This window comes from Megalobrama amblycephala, linkage group LG7 (assembly GCF_018812025.1).
Source record: "Megalobrama amblycephala isolate DHTTF-2021 linkage group LG7, ASM1881202v1, whole genome shotgun sequence".
In the NCBI taxonomy this organism is placed as follows: Eukaryota; Metazoa; Chordata; class Actinopteri; order Cypriniformes; family Xenocyprididae; genus Megalobrama; species Megalobrama amblycephala.
Window position 1 is genome coordinate 20,168,235 of NC_063050.1, and position 15,989 is coordinate 20,184,223.

The 15,989-nt window shown below is 37.3% G+C and overlaps 1 protein-coding gene across 2 annotated transcripts; it reads left to right on the forward strand.

Annotated features, from left to right (window-relative positions):
• The first annotated feature begins 2,941 nt into the window (after window positions 1-2,941).
• gja5b (gap junction protein, alpha 5b) lies at window positions 2,942-14,170 on the forward strand. 2 transcript variants are annotated; one of them, XM_048196380.1, is made up of 3 exons: window positions 2,942-3,037; window positions 3,988-5,411; window positions 12,565-14,170. In XM_048196380.1, exon 3 carries the CDS (start codon window positions 12,581-12,583, stop codon window positions 13,709-13,711), a length of 1,131 nt encoding a protein of 376 aa, XP_048052337.1. In that variant the 5' UTR covers window positions 2,942-3,037; window positions 3,988-5,411; window positions 12,565-12,580; the 3' UTR covers window positions 13,712-14,170. The 2 variants fall into 2 exon arrangements, with proteins under 2 accessions (XP_048052337.1, XP_048052336.1); XM_048196379.1 differs by lacking the exon at window positions 2,942-3,037 and adding an exon at window positions 3,361-3,416.
• The last annotated feature ends 1,819 nt before the right edge of the window (window positions 14,171-15,989 follow it).

The window sequence follows — 15,989 nt, forward strand, 5'->3', positions numbered from 1 at the left end:
CATGCAAATAGAGCAGCTCTGGTAAGGGAACACAAGCAACATTGGTTTGTATTAAACGATGTGTTTATTAAGGCAAGCCTCACTCTTACCATTGCTCATATTAAGGCCAATTCACACTGCACTGTCAGATGCATTCTAACACCGACAGTCACCAGATTACAGTACGTCACTTCTCAGACATTCAAACTCCGATTCAGCATGTTTCAATCGTTGAAAATAAGCTCCAACAGATGCCAACAGACTCAGACCGGGGTAGCACACTGATCCAACAAAACTTGATGAAGTTTCTGTTGCTGTCTGTCAGTGCAGTGTGAATTGACATTTACAATTAGAGATTAAAACCTTTTTGGCCATTAAAGGGTTAGTTCACCCAAAAATGAAAATTATCCCATAATTTACTCACCCTCAAGCCATTCTGGGTGTATATGACTTTCTTCTTTCAGCCAAACACAATCAGAGTTATGTTAAAAAAAAATATCTTGGCTCTTCTTAGCTTTATAATGGCAGTGAATGGTACCTTAGAATTTGAAGCCCAAAAATGTATCCATCATAAAAGTAATCCATACGACTCAATGGGGTTAATAAGGGCCTTCTGAAGCAAAGCGATGCAAATTTGTAAGAAAAATATCCATATTTATAACTTTATAAACTATAATCACTGGCTTCTGGTAACAGCCATACGCAAGTCGAGTTCCTGCGGAAGAGTGACCTCTATAACTGATTGTGTTTGGCTAAAAAAGAAGAAAGTCATATACACCCAGGATGGCTTGAGGGTGAGTAAATTATGGGATAATTTTCATTTTTGGGTGAACTATCCCTTTAAGCAACAACCCTGAAATAAATTAAACCTGGCAACCAGTGTTGGGGTAACGCATTACAAGTAACTTGAATTACGTAATCAGATTACTTTTTCAAGTAACTAGTAAAGTAATGCATTACTTTTTCAATTTACAACAAAATATCTAAGCTACTTTTTCAAATAAGTAAAGCAAGTTACTTTTTCACATTTATTGACTGACAGCTCTCATGTCCACGTTGAGAGAAATAAGTTGCAGGTGTGTTGTGTTCGCTGTGTGAATGTGATGGTTATTGTAAATGTGAGCATAGATTTACTCATCTCACTTGCACAAAAACATTCAGTATTCCACAAAATGAATAAAAATAGAATGAAATGCAATCCATTTTATGCAAACATGTAATAATTAACTATATTAAATTACACAAATATAGCTACTTTATGTATTTAATCTCACTTTAATGTCTTTGCTGCCAACCTTCAATTATCTAATTCAACCATACTAATAAGCAAAAACTACTTTAGATTAGATTTAGGCTGCGTCTGAAAACTGGAAAATGCCTGCCTTCTGAGGACACATTTCAAGGTAGTAAGGCATCAAGGCACGTCCGAATCCAATGATAGCTTCACTTCCTGTTTCCTGAGATACCTTCATCTGATTGGTTTTTGAAGGAAGCATAGATGTATCCTTAGCTGCCTTTGATATCCCACAATCCTGTGCTTTCCATTCTGTGACAGTTGAGCTAGAAAAATAAAGATGGCATCCGAAAGTTGCATTTGCTGGCCAGTTTGTAAATGAGTAAATGTATATTTTTGACCAACATTTTCCACTTTTGATGTCATTTCTAGCGAGAAATTACTACTGTAGTAATTAAATATTTGTTTAGTTCTCACCAAAGCTCGCGCTATATTGCTGTAGATCATTAAACTCTTATGCTGCCTCAGAAGTCTGTCCGAAATCCGTTTGATGAGGTGCCTTCATGCACAAACGCTGCCTTACAAGTCATTGCTTGATAAGGCAGCGAGGCAGCAAGTCAGTATAGGTTTTCGGACGCAGCCTTAGAAATAAAAGAATTGAACTTCCTTCCCCTGTATCCTATTCTTCTGTGATCCACAGCTGAAAGGATTGTTTGAGCTGCACCCTCTACTGTACTGCCGTAAATATGCATTGCCTTCAGCCTGAGGCTTATTCATTTCACTTTTGGTGTGAAATGGCCTTCACATTTACCAAAAATAAAACTTTTGTTATTAAAATACAAACAAGCAAGCCCAGATCAGGTGAGAAAAAGTAACACAAAAGTAATGTAACACATTACTTTTCAGTAACTAAGTGACGCAATTAGTTACTTTTTAGGGAGCAACGCAATATTGTAATGCATTACTTTTAAAAGTAACTTTGCCCAACAATGGTGTCAACAACCAAGAACACTCTAGCAACTGGACAGCAATGCTCTGGCAACCACCCACAATGCCATAGCAGCATGGCCTGCTATGGCATTTTTTCAAGAACAAGCACATTACATTCTTTATAATACTTTTCTGGTTCTTATACTAATAACGTTTTATTGATGAGAGATCACAATCCTGAGACTGATGTCAATACATTTCACTGTGAGTGTCAGAAACACAAACCAAACTCCAGACTGATGCAACTCAACAGTGGCCCAAAGCTAGTCTGGTCACATGGTGGGTCTCTTCAATGTCCCATTGCCAATACCATGTCTGAGGAAGCGTCATGTGCCTACATCACTCATACAAAAGTGAAGGATTATAAAAGAGATATTTGTTGTCGAGCTGGTAGTGTGCCATCTTACTTTTTTAAAAGGTTGTGAGGGAGGCAAAGAGACGCATTGTAATTGTAATGGCTTTGATGGATGAGTAAAGCCCATGTGTTCTGTTAGAGACAGGGCTGGATTTATAGGCATTCTAGGCACGTGGGGGCAATTACAATGAGGAGAAATATTAATTATTATTTCATTCTAATGGTAAAAAAACTTCAAGACATTTAATATAAATTAACAAAAATTAAAATATAATTCTGAAACTATCTCCATTTCGTCATTTGTTCCTCATAAATCATTATTGGTCACCCTTTATGTCTGTCTGCGGGTTTTGCAAATATTTAACCAATGAAACGTATTTAAAAGAGCTTGTGACTAAACTTCATAACCCCGCACGGCCTCGACAAGAACGAAGTGTCGCAAGCATTTTGGACCTTCTCTGCTTGTTTGCAATGCAAAGGTAAGTGAAGAACCGTTTGTTTGAATAAGTACAGCGTTTTCTTTACTGAAGAAACACGATATAAAGGCTAATGTATTTGAGGAGCGGAGAATAGTGACTTAAGGTGCGTTCACGCGGCCTTGTAATTCCTGTAGTTACGAGATTCTAGCTTGTAAAAAGCGTTCACGTCCTCGTAGAGATCGTAGTTACAGCTTGTAAGCTGGGAGTTTTCTGAAAGCTCCCAGATGTACCACGTGGCCACTGTACCACCTGACCGCTGTAGATTGATTTATTAGGCGTTGATAGTGGTGCCATGGAAACGCATAATTCCCAGTCCAAGGACCAAAAGGACGTGAACAGCTCCGAATATAACGTCACGTGTTGTCATTTCAAGATTCCGGTAAGTACGAGGTGACGTGAATGCAGCTTTAATCTAGCATTTGTCGTCGTCGTCACAACCAATGCGGTCTTAAATAGGCTAGCAGGTCTGTACCAGCAATTCGTCTTATAACATGAGATTTAGGACTTAAATGAAAACTCAGTTTTCACAAAAGTTTACTGTAGCCCACATAACTACAGTAAACTTCATACTTTATAACCTGTAAGTTGATGCGGCCTTTCTAATGACTGTCAAAACACGTTATGTCCGACAAAATACTCGTAGCTCCATTTGAGCTTGATTTTAGAGACCCAAATGGACATTAAATAGCGTGGCAGACATTGAAGTCATGTTGACACTTGATGGCTTTTCTTAATTTTGATTATAGTGACGATAAACTGATTATAAACAAAAAAATCAGCTTGATAATATGCTTCAAATGATCCCAATACAGTTTTACTTTACTTACACACTACCATTTAAAAGCATGGGGTCAGGAAATACTTTTTTTCTACAAGGATGCATTAAATTGATAAAAAGTGAGACATTTGTGTTTAATTTTTTTTCTTTTTCAAATAAATTATGTTTTTAGGCACCAAATCAGCTTTTTTGAATGATTTCTGAAGGATCATGTGACACGGAAGACTGAAGTAAAGATGATGATGGAAATTCAGCTTTGCCAACCCATCACAATTTTGAACCTAAAAAAATGTGTTGCTATAAAATACTACTGTATAATGGATGAGTATAACCTTTCTAAAAGATTGCATGCCAGTTTATGATAAATCTGAGGAATAAAACTTCAATAATATCTGCCTACTTGGTTTTGCTTGAGTCAGAAGCACATATTAAAAAAAATTGAAAGCAAAGAAGTCGCATGAAACTTCTAGAGCTCAAAATAATTACCAGGAGACCACAAGCCTGAGTCGAATCCCCATTGTTTCTCAATACAATCTCACTTTCCTTCCTGATGATGAGATATTCCTCCAACTAAAATAGAGTGGCAGTGAAGCATTGTGAGAGGAGAGGGGAAAGAGGAGGAGAAGGAGGAGTAGAAGGAGGTGGAGAAGGAAAGGGAGGGAAAGGAGGTGGTACGGATCTGTTGGTATTTCTTAACATGCCCTTTGAGTATGAGGGCACTTCCAGATCGTTCATGACGGTGGTCGGCCTGCTAGCAGCTGTTTCTGATTATCAGCACGTCTGTAATCTGTCATCCCCTGGAAGCGACTCCGAGAGGACCAAGACTCATTTAAAGGAAGATTAAATTGATTTGTTTATTTTACACTAGATGTATCAGAAGGCTTCATTCTTGGGTGGAAAGAACAAAGGTGACCATCTATAAAGACATTCATCTTTCCTTTCTCAAACCTAGCAGAGATTGCAGACAACTACAGCGATCGATTCATCCATCAATTCAAGCTTTATCGTTGAAGGAAACAGATTTCTTTTTGTCAACCGGGGTAATAGAGAGTCCATTTTCGCCATCGGTCTGTGGATCATACTGACAACAAGTGAAAGAGAAGCCATCTGTCTGCAAACGGCCTTGCGTCCACAACTCGTCCCTGTCAGAAAAAAGGAGAGTTCAATCACCTGTATCCTGCTGAGGTGTCAACGTACCTGCTTCAACTCTTCAACATCCGCACCAATAAGAAAGCATCAACAGTCTGACTCTATTCCAGATTGCTCAGTCTGGATCTTTGATCTGAGACACTCGACCTCAGGCGTTAATCACAGAGAACATACGAACAGAACCACATATCAAAGTGAAGCTTCTGCTGAAGCTCGGAGGTCTCTGAGGCTCTGTGACTGTCAGACCGCCTAGTGGTTCTGGCAACCTATCCCACATCCTAAAAGAAGAAGAGACAGCAAGTGTTCTCGGGTAAAGAGACAGAGCGAACAAGAATCTGTCAAGCGTTATTACTAAACGGCCAAGTCTTTACCTAGCAGTCTACAGAGAGACAAACACACACCTGTCTGATCTTTAACAGACACCTGTCAGATCCACAACTGTTAAAGGTATGGAAACAGTTACAGATTTACACACACAAATTTTATTCATTTTCAGTATATACACACATGTTTAATCTTAACAAAAGACTTTACAGCTTCCTACATTTATTCTGAGTCTAAAGAGTTGAGGAATATCTTTGGTATGCATTTAAATTCTGAATGTGAAATTCAATAGATGCTTCACTGATCTGATTTAATTTAATATTACAGACTTTGGCTGCAGATCAATATTTGGTCTCTCTAATAAATTAACATGCTGGGAACTAAGCCTGATGAATAAACAGTCGTGATGATTCCCAGGAGAGCATCTTTGAATACATAGACACACACAGTGGGAGCCTTGAACGGACTTGTGAGGGAGGATCCGATGACAAAACTCAATCTCTAAAGCTTAGCCTTGCAGCTCCTTTTGCTGTTCTTAGTTTCCAGATGTCATCAAGATATTTCAGTCACGCCGTCAGCTGCATTAAATTGCTGATCACATTCTCATGCATACACACCCATTCTTCTGGAAACACGCCTGCAGCTCATCTTCTGGTAGATTTTCTTTTTGATTGTAAACCAGACACTGTCCATCTGTTCAGGGGTATAAGAGCAGACAGAGAAGCCAGTCATGCAAAAGAATCAGTATAAGATAAATATCAACTATATAATGATTTGGAAACTTCAGGATTTCACTTTTGGTAGCACAGACTTATTTTGTTTGAGTCCTATTAACAAACCATAAATATTATAGCACAAATAAAGATGAAAAAGGTTATATGGGTAAAATTCAGTAGTGAGAGCAGTAATCTAAGATCAAATCAGTTATTAATTACTCTCCCTCATGTCGTTCCACACCTGTAAGACCTTCGTTCATCTTTGGAACACAAATTAAGATATTTTTGATCAAATCCGATGGCTCAGTGAGGCCTCCATTGCCAGGAAGACAATTAACACTTTCAATGTCCAGAAAGCTACTAAAGACATATTTAAAACAGTTCATGTGACTACAGTGGTTCAACCTTAATGTTATGAAGCGACGAGAAGTTTTTTTGTGCGCTATAAAAAAACGACTTTATTCAACAATATCTAGTGATGGGCGATTTCAAAACACTGCTTCATGAAGCTTCGAAGCTTTATGAAACTGTCAAAGTCACGTGATTTCAGTAAACGAGGCTTCGTTATGTCATTAGTGTTTCGAAATTTCAACGGTTCACCACTGGGGGGCGTGACTTTGGCAGTTTGATGTGCGCTCCAAACCACTGGTTCGAAACAAAAGATTCGTAAAGCTTCGAAATTACTTGTGAAATTATTTGTAGCTTAGCAGAATACAAACACAAAATTATTACAATAATAAAATAAATTAATAAAAATAAATAAAAACAATTAAAAACAAACAAATAAAACAATTAAAATTAAAAACTAATAAATACAACCAAACAAATAGAAACAAATTAAATACAAGTAAAAATAAATACAAATTAAAAACAAATAAATACAAAATAAAAACAAATAAGTAAATAAAAAATAAAATACATACATATGGAGAGTCATGTTAGATTTCTCACTGAAAATTAAAGAGAAAGAAGAAAGGCCATTGGTTACCTTGTGTGAGATTAATCTTTTTCTCTGTCACTCAAACAAGCAGGATAAAGTACAGTCAGCCTGACATTATCACAAAATAAACACCTTCAGAGTGATACCAGACCTCTCCTAAGCACTATGTCTGGATTCTTTTTGCAATAATAACTTAGTTTCATTAAAACTAAATTTTTACTGTATTTTATAGATTTAGAATCTCCATTTGCCTCTCTACTGATGTTGAAAGCCACATCTATGTAGCTAGCAGGCTTTCTTTATTGTGCCATCTGCCACAGTGCTGACTCAAACACAGACAGGTCAAACAGAGGCCGGAAGAGCATGGTTCTCTTCTTGGTGGCTGTTTGTGCGGCTGTTTAGTAGCTCCTATCTCCAGATGCCCCTGTCGCAAAAAAAAAAAACACTCCCACATTGTTCTCCTTTCCTCGGGTAAACAAGTGGAGAAGGGAGTAGGTCTCACCACCTTCCTCCTGAAAGTTTCACTGACACAGAAATAGCGCTGAGAAATGTTCACATACAGTAGAGTAGACTGTTGATGTACAGTTTGTTGACCCATGACCCATAACTTCTTGAATGACCTAAAACATCCCTGCGACAAAACCCAAAGGTAAACGTCTGGTTCGCATAAGCTTCAATTATGTTGATATAGACAGATAATTTATTTTGATTCCTTTAAATTACACTATAGCATTAAGGCTCAACTAATGCATTAAAGGCACAATATGTAAGATTTTTGGATTAAAATATCAAAAAACAACTAGAACAGTGTCATACATTTTGTTGACTTATGTACTTACATTATCCCAAATGTTTCCAACAATGTTTAAAACCAGAGAAATAAGCAATTTTAACCAGGACACGGATTGTGTCTATGCGTCGCCCATCAATGACATCATAACTGCGTTACCCTCGATTTCTGGTTTTATTTTGAAGAAACCATGGAAACACTTTTAGATATTATGTGTTTTTATTAGACAGGTGAGCAACTGTTTGGAAACGTTCAGAAAACTAATCACTGTTAAATAGCTCAACACAGTAAGTCTTGTTTAAATCTCGTTTTCTTGATTTACCACGAGTACCATGTTTTACCATGCCTAATATGGATCTAGCTTACTGCAGTGTGCAACAAGTGTCTCATAGCAGCTGCCGAGCGAACGCACTGAGTAGCATTATAACAACTTTCACCACACAAATTTGTCAGCTAAAGTGCACTGTAAGGTTAACAATCGAAAATTTAACAAATTTCAAATGTTCACGGTTCTCTGATATTAATGGTCACATGACATGCAGGTAAAATATTCATATTTAAAATATTGCAATTTTTTTTTTTTTTGGAAACCCGGATTATATTATATTATTATATAATAAAATGAAAAATAAAATAAATTAAATAAGATATTATAACAAAATTAAAAATAAAATAAATCTAATATTATATTGACATTTTAACTCAATCCACACACAGTCGTTTAAGTCTCCTATTAATCTCTTTGGCCCCAGTGACTTGAACCTAGCCAGTTTCCTTTCAAGTGCCTTGTAAGAGGGAAATTATATTGTTTAAGATTGTTTCCTTAAAGGGAGGGGAGCGAGACACACTTATAAAGAGACTCCACTACATTTAGTCTGTCTTTAAAGATGTGGTTCCCACACCTGATGCCAATTTGCTCTTCCTGGTATTTGTTGACATTATAATACAGAATTATAATACATATAGCAAACAGGAATCAATTATATAAATTCTGAATATATAACAATAAATCTGAACATATAGTTAAACAAATATTTAAATAAAACTCTAAGCAAAGTACATGTGCAGTCAGCTGATTATTATTGAGAGAGAAAAACAGACATGTCAGGGTTAAGATCAGGTTTTCTATCACCCTAAAGGGGTTTATTTTGGGATAATGACCAGATGACTGTACATTTTTCACTTATTAATAAATAAAAAACATCTGTAAAACAATTATTTTATTATCTTTCTTATACAAAAATAGATTTGACCTCTCAAATGCATCTATAGAAAACAGATGTCTGTCTATAAAGTATAAAGCTGTATTAATAATTGAAAAGACAATCAAAACAGTCATAAAGCAATAAGTCCATTCTGTGTGTGGTTAGCTTTAGAGAAGCCAACTGATAAACACTGAAAACCTTCCTCCTTGCCGAAACGTATTCTGTTGGTGGGGCATCGAGGTCCGACCTGATAAACTTCTGTCAGGGTAATTTACATCCAAATACCTTTCAATGCTTCCCACAGACAAACTGCTCCTTAAACCCACAGTCTTACCCAAGTTCTCATGTTAAAGCGATGAGAGTATTTTGGGCTCCCTCTTCCCATAAACCCCCTTGAGGACTGAGAATCTGACTCCAAACTTCACATTAATCCAGAGAGACAAGAGACGGAGACAAATAAGGAACATTGTTACACTGAATAATTGGTAATTGGTATAAAAGGACAAGACTAATTCAAAAATGATACACATGTTTGTCAAGCATCACCCTGCCCTAAAGGACAATGGAACTTCCCATGACATTTAAACTTGATAAGCACTTGAGATGGGACTTATTCTTTAAAAAAATAAATAAATAAATAAAATTTAATGCAGTACTGTGCTGGTATTGTTTTTAACACATATGCCAAAATAATTTCATTGATGCGGAATGTTATTTTGAGCAAATATCCATCTTGCTCTAGAACGATAACAGGAAACGTTTAGTCCTCAAATACCCAGAAAAGACAAATGCCACTAAATATCTGCTTCTTTGTTTATTTTTAGCTTTAGGTTCCTTAAATTCTTTTGCCTCCTTTTCCCAGACTCCCAGCACTTGAGTGTGTGGGAAAAGTTTGTATCGAAGAACAGAAATCTACACACACAAACACAACCTAAATATACAGTCTCTGCATGTTTGACATCTTTGTCCTTGTTTTATAATAGCATGAGAAAGCACTAGGCAGTGCAGTATATGACTGTACTAGCTATGGCTGAAATCGAAACAGCACTTGCAAACTTCAAGTATAATTTTTTTCACATTTCTTAATATGGCAGAAATAGTACGACTATAGTATGCTATTCTGAATCCAGTGTAAGAGTCGCATAGACTTCTATACAGAATGAAGGATTGAATTGCATCAAGGTGTCATTTTTACCCCCAGGTATTTTCAGAATGTTTCTAAATTTTACTACACTATTATTATTAATTAATAAATAAAAGTAACATATAAACTAGTATATGGAGAATTTCATCAGTCAATAAGACCTAATACTGACACTGGTTTCGATGCAGCATAAAGCAAAAGCAAAAGAAAAACTTAGTTAATGATGCAACTGAAATACCATATTCGCAACTGTATTAGAGCAGTTAATTAGATAAATTGAGTAGTATTTGGCTGGTCATGTGATCTCAACATGGCGGCCACTCTTATGTAGAAAAAGAAGTGTTTGTAGGCAACTTTATCAAAAGTACTATTCATTTCTTTGTGTAAAAATCTTTTTGTGCACTTTTAAGTCATTTATAACTTTTAGCTCTTTTTCAGCACAGTTTTCTCATGGGCAACAATACTTAGGCCAGAAACCGTCTATGCAAGTACATGAACGCAAACCCTTCTACCTACACATTTTATTTCACACATCATTTTAAAACGTGTCAGGAGCGCAAATGTTGCCGCTATGTTGAAGTATGTAAACTACTTCTATGGCAATTTCAGTTCAAATACTGTCAGGGTGGAGAACAAGTAAAAGGGATAGCTCAACCGAAAATGAAAATTTTGTCATTTTTTCATCATGTTTTCCCAGGCCTGTATAACTTACTTCTGAGGAACATAAAAAAGATATTTAGAAGAGTAATGTTAACCAAACTGTTTTGGTTACCATTGACTTCCATTGCATGGACCAAAAAACAAACAAACAAGACATTTCCAAAAAAAATAATCTTTTTGTTCCACAAAAATGTCAGCCAAACAACATGAGGATGAGTAAAATTGTCCCTTTAAAGATTAGTTCACTTTAAAATGAAAATTACCCCATGATTTACTCACCCTCAAGCCATCCTAGGTGTATATGACCTTCTTTCTCATGAACACAATCTGAGATATATTAAAGGTGCCATCGAATTGAAAATTGAATTTACCTCGGCATATTGAATAACAAGAGTTCAGTACATGGAAAAGACATACAGTGAGTCTAAAATTCCATTGTTTCCTCCTTCTTATATAAATCTCATTTGTTTAAAAGACCTCCGAAGAACAGGCGAATCTCAACATAACACCGACTGTTACGTAACAGTCGGGCTCATTAATATGTACGCCCCCAATATTTGCATATGCCAGCCCATGTTCAAGGCATTAGACAAGCCAGTATTAACGTCTGGATGTGCACAGCTGAATCATCAGACTAGGTAAACAAGCCAGGACAACAACGAAAAATGGCAGATGGAGCAATAATAACTGACATGATCCATGATTACATGATATTTTTAGTGATATTTGTAAATTGTCTTTTTAAATGTTTCGTTAGCATGTTGCTAATGTACTGTTAAATGTGGTTAAAGTTACCATCGTTTCTTACTGTATTCACGGAGACAGAGCCGTCGCTATTTTCATTTTTAAACACTTGCAGTCTGTATAATTCATAAACACAACTTCGTTCTTTATAAATCTCTCCAACAGTGTGTAATGTTAGCTTTAGCCACGGAGCACTATCAAACTCATTCAGAATCAAATGTAAACATCCAAATAAATATCATACTTACGCGATTAGACATGCTGCATGACGAACACTTTGTAAAGATCCATTTTGAGGGTTATATTAGCTGTGTGAACTTTGTTTATGCAGTGAAAGAGTCGAGAGCTCGGGGGAGCGCGCGATTTAAAGGGGCCGCAGCCTGAATCTGCGCATTTCTAATTATGCCCCAAAATAGGCAGTTAAAAAAATTAATTAAAAAAAAAAAATCTATGGGGTATTTTGAGCTGCAACTTCAGACAAATTCAAGGGACACCTTAGACTTATATTACATCTTGTAAAAAAACGTTCGACGGCACCTTTAATAATCACCCTGATGCTCCTAAGCTTTATAATGGCAGTGCAAAGGCGGTCTGGCGGAAGCTAGTTATTTTACTTTATAATATGTTAAATATGGATATTTTTCTTACACAAACATCGCTTTGCTTCAGAAGGTCTTTATTAACCACTCAGAGCCGTGTGGAGCATGTTTATGATGGATGGATGCACTTCTTTGAGCTTCAAACAGGCGGTTTCTGTGCACTGCCATTATAAAGCTTAGGAGCATCAGGGTGATTATTAATACATCTCAGATTGTGTTCATCTGAAAGAAGAAAGTCATATACACCTAGGATGGCTTGAGGGTGAATAAATCATGGATTAATTTTCATTTTAAAGTGAACTAATCCTTTAAAGTCGACCTGTTTACATCTAGCAACCTCAATAACACTTTTGCCACTTTAAATACTAAGGTTTCACACAACAAGAATGTACAAAAGAAAACGTGAAGTATTACAGCATGAAAGTGCTTAAGGAAAGGAAAAGTGCTCCCTTCATTTCACACCCTCTCTCTTTCTCAGGCTCTTCTGTCTAGTCATGGCTGACTGGAGTCTGCTGGGAAACTTTCTAGAAGAAGTCCAGGAACATTCCACCTCGGTGGGAAAGGTGTGGCTCACCATTCTTTTCATCTTCCGGATCCTGGTCCTGGGCACAGCTGCCGAGTCCTCGTGGGGCGACGAGCAGGAAGACTTCACCTGCGACACGGAGCAGCCCGGTTGTGAGAACGTTTGTTACGACCGAGCATTTCCCATTGCGCATATACGCTACTGGGTGCTCCAGATAGTGTTCGTGTCCACACCTTCTCTCATCTATATGGGACATGCAATGCACAGCGTCCGCAGAGAGGAGAAGAGGAGGAAAGAGCAGGAAGATGGAACACAGAGAGACGGAGATGGAGAGAAGTACCCAGAAGAAGACAAGGACTGTGAGAAGGAAGACGAAGGTGGAGGTGGGAAGGTGCGATTGAGGGGTGCTTTGCTACAAACGTACGTACTTAGTATCCTCATCCGCACCGTAATGGAGGTGATCTTCATCGTAGTCCAGTACCTGATCTATGGAGTCTTCCTCAACGCGCTCTACGTGTGTAAGGCTCCTCCGTGTCCGCATCCCGTCAACTGCTACATCTCGAGACCTACGGAGAAGAACGTGTTTATTGTGTTTATGCTGGCAGTAGCTGCTGTGTCTCTACTGCTCAGTGTCGTGGAACTGTATCATTTGGCGTGGAAGCAGTGCAAGAGGTGGTTGCAAGAATATAAGACTTCCAAAAAACGACCGAACACACCATCCATCGTGGCTGCAGTGTCACCAAACCCACCCACGCCAAACCGAGCCTGCACTCCACCTCCCGACTTCAACCAGTGCCTGACAACACCACCTTCTTCCCCTACTATACAGACACACGCACACTCGCTTATACATCCAACCTGCCCACCTTTTCATGACCGACTGGCACACCAACAAAACTCGGCAAACATGGTTACTGAACGCCACCAAGGACAAGACTACCTAGGGGTCAACTTCTTGAGCTTCTCACAAGCACCTACAGAGATGCCCAACTCGTGCGCATCACCCTCATTTCTAAGCATCGAATTCGATGAGGACAAGCGAAGGTTTAGCAAGAGCAGCGGGACCAGCAGCCGCATGAGGCCGGACGACCTTGCAGTATAGCACTGACCAATCACATCTGGAAAAGGGTCATCTAGTGTGACTAGTCATAAACATGCTACATGATTTTGCACTTGAGCTAACTTATCTATGTTATTGCTGATGAAGAGACTCAACCAGAATATCATAAGGAGAATCGTTGAACTTTAAAAAGTCAACAAGAAATCAAAATGGAATTCTTCATACATGTTCCTGGTCTTACTATGAACAATGCAATGGTGCACGTTATTCTAAAGAAATAAATACTTATCACTTCTGAAATGACTTTCGTTCACTGCATTTTGATTTAGCATTGGAAACTTTTCCCTCACAGAATTTCATGACTTTACCACAATTTCACTTTAAAGTTAAAGGATTAGTTCACTTTCAAATTAAAATTTGCTGATAATTTATTCACCCCCATGTCATCCAAGATGTTCATATCTTTCTTTCTTCAGTCGAAAAGAAATTAAGGTTTTTGATGAAAACATTCCAGGATTTTTCTCCATATAGTGGACTTCAATGGCCTCCAAACGGTTGAAGGTCAAAATTACTGTTTCATTGCAGCTTCAAAGCGTTCTACACGATCCCAGATTAGGAATAAGGGTCTTATCTAGAGAGACCATCGCTCATTTTCTAAAAAAAAAAATTTAAATTATAAACGTTTCAACCATAAATGCTCACCTTGAACTAGCTCTCTTCTCTGCTAAGTGTATTACTGCCCTCCACAGGTCAAAGTTTGAACTAAATTGTCATATACAATATGCTAGTGCAAGTATATAACAATTAGTTCAAACTTTGACCTGTGGAGGGCAGTAATACACTTAGCAGAGAAGAAAGCTAGTTCAAGATGAGCATTTATGGTTGAAACGTTTATAATTTTAAATTGTTTTTAGAAAATGAGTGATGGTTTCTCTAGATAAGACCCTTATTCCTCGTCTGGGATCGTGTAGAACGCTTTGAAGCTGCACTGAAAGTGTAATTTTGACCTTCAACCGTTTGGAGGCCATTGAAGTCCACTGTATGGAGAAAAATCCTGGAATGTTTTCATCAAAAACCTTAATTTCTTTTTGACTGAAGAAAGAAAGACATGAACATCTTGGATGACATGGGGGTGAGTAAATTATCAGCAAATTTTAATTTGAAACTAATCCTTTAACTAATAATGCACTGTTGAGATGACTTTCCACTGACTTTGGATCCCCCCACCCCTAATGAGAAGTTATAGATGATTTCTTGATGTTTATGATATATTTTAAATATTTGCTGATCTGAGCAGCATGTAAATATTCTGCTGATAAGACAAGGAACATGTTACAGTTCTTAAATAGAAAATAGACGTAGAGCTATCTGACACAGACATTTTGCATTCTGAACACTCACTGTGACTGCGCAATCCATTTTGATTGTGTGAAAAAAGACAGTGGAGAGAGACAACTGTGACATGTAATATTGCAAAAAGGAAACATTACTGTGAATGTGTCATAACAGGCAGAAACAATTCCATCTAATTCAACAAAATCTAATAACTCCAACAGTGAAAGTGTGATTTAAATTGTGAAAATCTGTGGTGAAGAGATCTTCAACTAAACCCAATTGTGCATATTACTGTATGCTTGAAAATATGAATGGAAAACAATGTTATTTCATTTTATTTTAACTTTTGCGTTTGCATAATTTGTTAACCTATATTTGTAAAAACAGGTTGTTTAATGTTACTAATGTACAATGAAGTAAAGATAAATGTTACAAAATCTAAAATTGTCAGCATACGATGAATTTGGTTTAACAAATATGGGTGATTTCTTTTTAAATGTAATAGTTCTGAAACAATAAATCCATCAGAACAATACATCCATATATAATAACCTTACCATAGACCTTATTCAGAGCAACGCTATGCCAGGTATGAAAGCGAGGCTGTGAGAGATAGACTTGCCATGTTTCAATGTTAAAAAGCTGTATAAAGCTCCTAGATAATTTAAAATTTTTCACAGCTTGTCTACTGAAATTTCTTGTAAATATATTTTTGCTGTGTTTCATCAGCAGAACGATCCAAAAACACATTAAATAACAGTACAACTCAATGAAGACCCTCACAGCCTCATTTCATTCCCCTTAAAAATGTCAAAAGATGTCAAATATGGTGCTGCTGTGAATAAGGTCTTTTGTCAAATTACATCCACAAGATGGCGCAATAACCCTCCACTACAATACCATGCTACTCAGTGGTGTTGAGCAAGACTAACTCTCATCAGAGTGCTCAGTGTAAGCTAATAGGTCATGTGTTGTCATCCTGACA

Bases quoted from the DNA above. Each gene is read 5' to 3' on its own strand.
- gja5b (XM_048196380.1), top strand. From the start codon at position 12,581: ATGGCTGACTGGAGTCTGCTGGGAAACTTTCTAGAAGAAGTCCAGGAA.